This window comes from Sycon ciliatum, chromosome 9 (assembly GCF_964019385.1).
Source record: "Sycon ciliatum chromosome 9, ocSycCili1.1, whole genome shotgun sequence".
Taxonomy (NCBI): Eukaryota; Metazoa; Porifera; class Calcarea; order Leucosolenida; family Sycettidae; genus Sycon; species Sycon ciliatum.
The window spans coordinates 12,106,118-12,116,173 of NC_088651.1; the positions used below are offsets into that span (position 1 = coordinate 12,106,118).

Sequence of the window (10,056 nt, forward strand, 5' to 3'; positions counted from 1 at the left end):
CAGTCCAGGCAGAACGCGTAAACGCGTCCGTGGCCAATCGGCTCATACTAAAAAAACGCGTATACGCGTCCATGGCATGGAAAGGGTTAACGATGTTCAGGTCGACGTCTATATTTACAACAACACAAAAAAACAATCAAATTCAGCTACAGTCGCATGCGAAATATGGCTGCACGCATCAAAAGTCACGAAAAAGCGTTTCTACACCCACAAACGAAAAAAAAATGGAAAAGCCCTGCAACTGCAGAGACAAGCCATCCTGTCCACGCACCCGCGAATGCCAAACCACGGAGCTGATCTATGTACCATCCATAATGTCAGGCCCCACCAAGAAAGAATACACGGGTATGTTGGTGCCACCGGACACGATAATTTCCCCCTTTTTACCATGGTGTCACCTAAATAAATCTCCATAGCCTCCTGCCTACACCACCCACATATCTTGCTCATACACTGCGAGGCTAGCTCTGTCATTACCTCTACAGCCTCTTGCCAACAACATCCACTCACCTTGCTCTCTACCTCCTGCCCATACCAGCCACATATTCTGCGCCAACATTGCACTGCTAGCCCTGTCACTGCCTCTACAGCCCCCTGCCTTCCGCAACCACACACTCTGCACACAGCTTCCTGCCTAAAATCACATCCCTAGCCCTGAAACCTATGCAGCCCCCACATTCTCATTCAGCTTTTCCTGTAGTGCTACAAGACCAACCCTCTCCTGGCATATATGCCAGCATGGCTGGCATCTAATCCTCAGGTTGCTTGATGATTGCGAATAAGCCTTGATTATCCGTGTGCTTCTGTATTACACTCTGGAAGTAGCAGCAAATACGCCTTCGATTATCCTTGTGGTTCTGTATACACAGCTTCTAAACATGAACAATTGACAAAATAGAAGAAAAAATCACCTTAGTGTACCGCGAGACATTGAGCATGCTTCAAAAAGCAACAAGCAATAAACAACAAGGACTTGAGAACTAACATTAGGACAATTGGAATGTACAGTGGAAAGGTTTTTCTAGTTGTCCGCAAACTCCAGCGCAGCCACAATGTATCACTCTGTCTTCACATATGTCCTCTGAGATTCTATTCAAGCCCCCCCCCCCCCCCGCGCACAAGCACACACACACACACACACACACACACACACACACACACACACACACACACACACACACACACACACACACACACACACACACACACACACACACACACACACACACACACACACACACACACACACACACACACACACACACACACACACACACACACACACACACACACACACACACACACACACACACACACACACACACACACACACACACACACACACACACACACACACACACACACACACACACACACACACACACACACACACACACACACACACACACACACACACACACACACACACACACACACACACACACACACACACACACACACACACACACACACACACACACACACACACACACACACACACACACACACACACACACACACACACACACACACACACACACACACACACACACACACACACACACACACACACACACACACACACACACACACACACACACACACACACACACACACACACACACACACACATGTACTTGTACTTGTAGTTGCTCACTGCCAAAACTGGTCACGTGGGTCTCCCCGGGAGAGGGGAGAGAGACTCAAAAGGAATCTTGGAAAGATGACTCAATTGGCCATTGAACCACCCAACGGCCGACACCCCCTGAAATCCCCAAACTAGGGTGGACTTGAAATGATCCCACTTATGGGCTCACCACACCTCAGTAAGTGGGTGAGGACAAGGTGCAGAAAAAGGATTGACGGCATCAGGGTATCCGTCCCGGGATCCAACTGCAGGTACCCCTGCCCCCAGTGAAGGTAATACTTGGTACTAGTGTGGGTGGCTAAATCAGTATGGATCTGATATAAGCTTCACTAGCACCATTGATTACACAAGAGTTAATCTAGCCAGAAGCAGTCCATGGTTAACAGGTATGTATACTTCAAATAGAAAGTATATGAACCCTGAAACCAACAAAGGTGGTAGGTACAACAATACACCTTCAAGCAGCCGAGCCCGTTGGCAACAGGCCCGACACTATCTGGCATAAGTGTACCCACCAACCGAACTAGCTGGCACACATACACACACACACACACACACACACACACACACACACAAATACACCTTACTGCTGAGTCATACACCAGTTACACTTACCTCCATCCTATTTTTCACCTAACATATTCACAACAATATGTTAACTTTCTCAGAGTCATTAGTTGCTGTCTTCAGACATATACTTCAGTAGTACTTCAGTAGTACTTCAGTAGTTCAACAAGTACCTATGCCATGCATATTTTGTGATTTATTATCCAGATGATGGGCCAGGCCCGAAAATTTTGTGTAATGTAAATCTTAATTTATTTTTACCGTTTTTGGAGTTGAGCAGTGGAAAAGTCCGATATCAAATGCACAGTCGACTCAAGCTTAGCTGTTGACTCCACCATTGTGTGGATTCCGCCACTGCCATAGTTGCTGATCTCGTCATCTCTTAATTTCCGTTGCTGTACTAGCATGCATAGTACAGTTTGTAAATGGGTGTTTTTGTGGTTGCTTGTTTGCCGGTCTGCAAAGCTTGAGATCTATGGACACTTCCGAAGATTATTTACTGGTTGTTTCACATGGATAGTTGCTTGTGAGGTGATGTTGTTTGGGATTAATGCCACTGTGTTAGACCATCTTGTTCCCGGATGGCTCTTCTGGTGGCGTGCATCGCCTTCGTGAACGCGTGGTATGTGCGTATTCTGGAGTGAGGTGCAGCGATGAATTTGCTTGCTTCCAGATGTTGAAGTGGTCTACCTACTTATCGGCTCTCATATTGCCAGCACTCGAAATGATAAATCTATTTGGATAGGTGGGCTGTAGGTAGGACATCCTCCCTCAACGTGAAAGTGGACTAGATGAAACGAGTATAGACATTTTTTTATAATTGGACTCTGCGGTGGATGTTACTCAACGTTGAACTACACTAGGGGCATAGCAGCCGGTCCGACCGGTCTGGCTTTGGCCGGACCACTTTTTTTTTGCCAAAAGTGCCCCTAATGCAGGATTTTGCACCCAAATTATTATCACGGGGATACCCCCAGATCCTCTCCCCACACCCCCTATGGGCAGACCACATCTAATAGTGATGCTACGCACTCGCAGACATGATACTGACTCGACCTTCCACAATAAACACAGGTATCCTGGATTAGTGGAAGCCTCAACGTTCCTCTATCGGCTGGACACAGTTACATAATTCATAATTTCAGACTCGTGGCAACCATTGAGACGAAACGGTGCACATAACTTCTCCAATTCCTGCTCCAACCTTGATGACGAACAAAGAGATAAAATAAACAATAGAATAGACGAGAAAGCAGACAAGATCCGAACAGCTAAGCCTCAGTCGACTACACATTTGATCTCGGACTTGTCCACTGCGCCTTGATCCTAGAGGGCGGCGGCGTTCCTGGGATGCGGAAAAATGCGCTTCCAGGCGAGTCTCGGAACCGCGATCTTTTTGTCCACATTACATTCCGAATGTTACTTCTGAGAAGTATACTTTGTTCATTGCCTGTTGCTTGTTGGAGCATCCTCAATTTCGAGCTGTGTACTAAGGTGATTGTTTTCTCCTTTGTCTAGTGCATGCAGTGCAAAGTTGTTGAGCATTCTAGAATATGTGTATAAACACACCAAGACACTATTTATTTTATGTACGCACAAGCAGATGCGATTCACACTTAATCTGTTGAAGCTTGATCTTATCTTCTTCTTTTTTTCTTTTTTTCCTTTCTCTTTTCTTAAAAATGTTTTACTGCCAGAAGTCGTCTTCATATAAGGAGGCAGATATGCCTGTTTGTTGTACGACTTTAAATAAATCCAACCAACCCACCAACTAAGCGATATAGCACTTTCATGTTTCTGTAGTGAAACTTTTGTATCGTGCCTGTTTCTGATTCTGGCTCTCTCCTGTCCCTCTGTTCATAGAAATTTGAAGGGAAATGTGATCAAGGTTGTCCGGAATGGTGACTTGGCCCACATCAATCACCTCTATCAGGTGTAAGTGTTAAGAAACATGTTTTACATTAATTACGTCAAGAACCGCCGCAGGGGGGCGACATAGTTGCGCTCCAAAACATTTTCTAAGGGTTACTATGATCAGACATCACGACACCCTGCTGTTAATCCACCATGCTGTTAACCTACCCTGCTGTTAATCCACCGTGCTGTTGTGCAGCATATATTATGATTACACCAGTGCCATGTTACGGAAGGGCACAGTGCTTCTCCAATATTATTTCAGGGAACAAAGCTTTTGGCTTTGAATCATTTTGCCTGCTTTCTATATTACACGTATCTTCATAGTTCTAGTTTCTATCTGGCTTCTGTTTCCATTCCAGAGATCTGAGCGACAATGTCATTGACACCATAGAGCCATCGGCATTCTACCACATGCCTTCTTTGTCAAACCTGTAAGCAATTTTTTAAAGTGTTGCCAATAAGTTTTCCTTTGTTTGCACAAACATCTGACTTCAAACAATCATGTCTGAATAAAATGCTTTCTTTAGGACCAAAAGTGTTACAAAGGAAAACATTTGAAATGCCTTACAATACCTTTGGAGACGTTACATCATTCTGAGACAACATAGTCAGTGAGCAAAGAAAGCATGTCTGTGTGTGTGAAGAATAATGCCAAGATTATAATAATTAAACTCAGATGGAGAGCCCAGGATTAAAATTAAAAAAAGAGATGACCAAAACTTTACAAGTTATCAGTTTTTTTTTCTTTTTCTTTTTTACTGAATACCACAGTACCATCAGATGCTGCACAGCGGGGGCGGTAACATATTGGATGGAAGTGGGGCGGGGCAAAAGTAACTCCTCCGACCAAAGGTCTTGGAATCATTGTTACTCCTGTGCGCCGATACATAGGAGAAAAGAAACATGTGCATCCAAGAGGGGAGCACCGGCTTTGCAAACGATAATGAGGAGAATTTGAGATTGGGATAGTACAAACAATAGTAAAAGGAGTGCACCGTAGGAAGATTGAGTGAACTGATAATCGGATTTTAAGGCTGAGCGAAGGGGATCAAAGAGGGGTAGAAGGGAGCTGGAGTGCGGTCAGTATAATTAGGCTGGTGCGTTGGCAGAGATCATAGCCTGTATGTGGCCCACTCCCACTTGCTGCGCCGCAAGTGGTCGTTGACGTTTTCTTGAACGTGTGCATGCCTCTGCGAGAAGGGGGAGACTGCAGAAGGGTAGGTGGGAGCTGATTCCACGTTGCGATGAGGGAGTGGGGAAATGAGCGGAGCGTTTTGTTTCGTGCCTGAGGGGGATGGATACTGGTGAGTTGCGATGGATGATGTGTTGCAGATCTGGTTGTCGCTCGAGTAGGCATGCGGTGTTGCGGTGCGGCTGCTGATGGTGGCAGAATGGCTTTCACCATTTCCGGACCCTCCACAAAGTGCAGCTTGTACAGAAAGCAGAGCCCTGCTACGGTACGGCGAATGTCGAGGCTCGGGAGGTATGATCCATCTCCAATTATGTGCAGGGCACGGCGCTGGATGGCAGTGAGGCGGGCCAAGGTGGTGGGGGCTGCGCTCATCCACACCAGCATGCCATACTCTAGCACAGGGCGGACAAAGCCACGGTACACGATTGCCCGGTGCTTTGGGTCTAGCACAGCCGATGCCTTACGGAGGAAGCCGAGCCGCTGGGCTCCGCGTACTGCAAGCTGTCGGATATGGCTGCGGAATGCCAGCTGCCTGTCGAAGGTGACGCCAAGAAGCTTCAGCTCCTCTACTTCTGGCACGACTGCTCCTTGGAAGCGTATTGCGTTCGGGGGGGGGGGGGGGGGGGGTTGGCGAGCGGTGGTGGCTGATGGTCAATGCCTGCGACTTTGTGGGCTCGAACTTGATCCTCCACCTGCTTTCCCATGCTGCCAGTGAGTCTACTGCCTGCTGGAGGATTGCTGTCTCTTCTGGCAGTCTGAGTCGGGTGGTGATGCACTTGTAGAGAGTTGTGTCGTCGGCGTATACAGCCAGCTTCGCCCCATCAGGCAGGTGGTCTGCTGCGTCATTGACGTACAGAAGGAAGAGGGTGGGGCCGAGGATGCTGCCCTGTGGCACGCCAGATTGGATTTGGTGGGTCGGTGAAAACTGGCCACCTATGACGACACGGATGTGGCGGTCTGTCAGGTAACTCCGGAGCCAGGCAAGGAGGAGGCCACTTATGCCGCACCGCTCAGCCTTGTGGAGAACGCCGTTGTGCGAGACCTTGTCGAAGGCCCCGGCAATATCTACTGCGAGTACCCTGACGAGGCCTCCACTGGCAGCTGCAAGGCTCCACTCATGCTGAAGAGCAATCAGCAGATCAGAGGTTCCCAGTCCAGTGCGAAAGCCAAACTGCCTGTGAGGAAGGATGTCATTCTTCTTCAGGAAGTTGGACAAGCTGCGGTTCACGATGGACTCCATACACTTAGACATTATGGGCAGTAGTGATATCCGTCGGTAGTTTCTGGGGTTCGACTTGGGGCCTTTCTTGTGTACCGGTACGACATTGGCAACTTTCCACATGGCAGGTTGATGACCACTGCCGAAGCACAGGGTAAACAGCTTGGATAGGGGCAGGGCCAGAGAGTCGGCACATTTTCTCAGCACTCTAGCAGGTACTGCATTAGGCCCTGTGGCTTTACTTGGGTTCAGGGCTCGGAGTGTCCGGCGTACGGTGGCTTGGCGGAAGTGGACTGTTGCAAGCGTATTTGCGGTGCGCTGGTGGACATGCGGGAACGGCCCCGACTGTTCTGCAAAGTCATCGTTTAGGGTGCACTTCTGGGCAAAGTATTTCCCGATGACGTTAGCCTTGTCAAGGCTTTTGGTGCATTCCATGCCATCGGGGTCAACCAGGACTGGGATGGAGCTGTCCCGGCCATGCCCTCCAACTCATTTAATCACGCTCCACCACTCTCTGTCCTGCAGGCTGCCCGTCCGGAGCCGTTGCTTGACATGGTCGAGATGTCTGGCTTTGGCTCTTGCTAGATATCTTGTTGAGTCAAGGGATGCTAGCTTGTACGTACACTGGAGCGCTCCATTTCTGGGGTCATCGCGGAATTTCCGCCAGGCATTGCGCTTTCTGTCAACTGCTGCAGAGCATTCTGGCGTTCACCAGATTGGGTCCTGCGGTCTGGTCTTGAAGACCTTGGATGATATAAAGCGTTGCATTCCCTCAGTGATTCGCATGGTCAGAAGCTCACATGATATGTTAGGGTCGTCGCCGATTATTGTGTCCCAGTCAGTAGTCCGGAGGAAGGCAGAGAGGCGGGGCCAGTCAGCCCGCTGGTATCGCCATGCTGTACGAGTGGTGGGTTGGTCTACAGATGCAGTAAGCTGGAAGTCGGCTATGACAACAGCATGGTCTGATCTGCCAAGAGGTGGTTGGGTGGTGGTAGACACTGTTCCAGGCACATCTGACATGACGAGGTCAAGGATGTTTTCTCCACGAGTGGCTGAGGTGACGTGTTGTCCAACACTAACAGTTATAAGCAGAAGACTGTTGAGTCAAACATGTGCAACAGTTAGCACAAAACCGACTGATGAGATCATGACATTCAACGACCTGATGTTTAGCTGCATCACGTCTAGAATGCGCAAACCAGCAGCAGCAGCAGTTAGTGTTGGACAAAACAGATAACTTGTAAACTTTTGGTCCTCGCTTTAATTATAAAAATTATTATGGCAAGCAGACATAATTATTTGGATGGCCTACGACTTTGATTGAGAAACAGAGGGCACCAGGTTCAGGTCCTGTTTGCAAACGGAATGGTGTTTGGGACTCTGTTCTAGCCGTGCTGCCACCCATAGCTAATTGGGAACTTGTTACCTGGCACGAGAGAAACATGGATGCAGCGAATATGAGTTTTCTGTCTTTGACCCTTTGCTGGTGGGCTGATCTACTCACCTCTCACCGCTTTAGGAGCTGCATCTGCACCTTTGTTCCTTGCACGATGGTGGTGTTCCTACAGATGCCGAAACTTCAACTGAGTCTCAAGCGAACCGTGAATTTTCTATAATCTATCACGCAAACGGGGGGGGGGGGGGGGGCAGTGATCAACTCTGTTCGTGCATTCCACCTGCAAAGGGAACTGTCAGAATTGCAGAATGGCATCATTTTCATGATGTCAGCAGCTCCGTGCATGCAGACAATCCACAAGACTAGCTATGAGCATTGCAGCTTCGGTCGTGAGAACTTGTGATAAAACTAAAAGTTGATGTTTCCTTATGGCTCACTCAAAATTGTCAACATTTCCTAATCGTCAAAGCTGCTGAAAGTCTATACCCAGAGGATGGGAAATTATAGATGAAAAACCCACTTGCGCCTATCACGCTTGCAAATAATCAGCTCATCTCTTCCATAGCTTCACCTCTCCTTCCATCAGGACCGGACATAAGCTATACTTCATTTTTTTATCATTATTACAGCAATATTCATAGCCTGCACAGTCATGGCTGCTAAAATCCAGAGGTCATGACTTCATAACATGCATAATGTACATGTACATAATGTACATGTACATTATAGAATATGGACATAATAGAACATGACATTATGTACATGTACATAATGTCATGTTCTATTATGTCCATATTCTATAATGTACATGTACATAATGTACATGTGCTATTATAGTACATGTTTTGCTGACTACCCGTCACTATCTCGTCCGCCCGGGATACCTGATAAAGGCTGATTCGCTCGCATCGCCTGCTACAATAACTGTATCAGTGTTAGAAAGAACTTTCAAGAAGACGAGTTCGAGAATACAATAATGAACCTGGTGCCATGATTTCTAATTTGTTTTTCATTAAAAAACCCGATCTGCATGACCTCCGACCCAATTGCCATGCAGCCGACAAGCACTGATCAGGTGCATCGTACACAATTGTTTAGCCTACATACTAGAACTGTGGTACAATCATGTAGCTACGCTCCTACCAGAATTTCCCACCTTGCTCCCCCTTATGTTCTGGCTGCCCGTTTTGGATCCATCAGTTGCCTGATGATCGTAGTAATACGTGTAATACTCAGAGTTGTAACAAAGCTTCCAATTTCTCTCTTATGTACAAGGCTCTGCCCTACTAGGCATTGAGCACTCTTCGGACAGTGAAGCACACCACTTGACTACGAAAAGAAAAAGGACCAAGGAACTACAAGTTACGCTATAATGTCCACTAACACCACCAGTTACTAAACAATCAGCCCAGGCAATAACATTGCGTGACAATGACCAAGGGTGCTGCCGTTCTACAACCAACTGGCTATCAGCTCTAGCACGCATTGTATGCGCACTCGAACGGCCTTGGTTGATCACATAGGAGGGGAAAGTGAGCGCAACCAAGAAAAGAATGAGCTGAAAGCCTCCGCTGTGAAGGACGTTGGCGGATGTACATGGATGTTAGTGGACATCAAAAAAGTCGCACTGCAATTATGCAACTACGTAACTTGTAGTTCCTTGGTCCTTTTTCTTTTCTATATAATTATTTATCCTTGCCTCTAAATCCGAGTTAAAAATCATTCCATTCTTCATTTTGTATAATATTTTTCTTCATGTAGTCCCAGACACATAAGTAGATATACATGTAGTTGCATAATTGCAGTGCGACTTTTTAAATAAAGAAATAAAACAGCATCAGCAGAGAACCTTTGAATTGTAGCTTCTGTATGAGTAGCAGAGCTTTGTCTGTAGCGTTTTGTTTTGGCATGTGCTGTCCAGTTTTATCACCTGTATATTGATGGTGCATGCCAATTTTCTTTTATATTTCTCATCAGGGACTTGAGCAACAACCAGATCACATCTCTTCCAGGCGAAATGTTCCTCAGTGTGGGGTTTACCAGGTATGTTACCCCTTCCTCTATTCGATATGGAGGAGCTCATTTTGGTAGAACAAAGAGCATAGAGACTAAGTGAC

At 47.0% G+C, this 10,056-nt stretch overlaps 1 protein-coding gene across 1 annotated transcript in view; it reads left to right on the forward strand.

Moving 5' to 3' along the window:
• LOC135824265 (leucine-rich repeat-containing G-protein coupled receptor 5-like) overlaps positions 1-10,056 on the forward strand; it is an 83,225-nt gene that overhangs the window by 67,229 nt on the left and 5,940 nt on the right. The window contains exons 13-15 of the mRNA XM_065336995.1: positions 4,079-4,150; positions 4,492-4,563; positions 9,917-9,982. Coding sequence (XP_065193067.1) covers positions 4,079-4,150; positions 4,492-4,563; positions 9,917-9,982 — 210 coding nt within the window. The remainder of the gene's footprint in view (positions 1-4,078; positions 4,151-4,491; positions 4,564-9,916; positions 9,983-10,056) is intronic.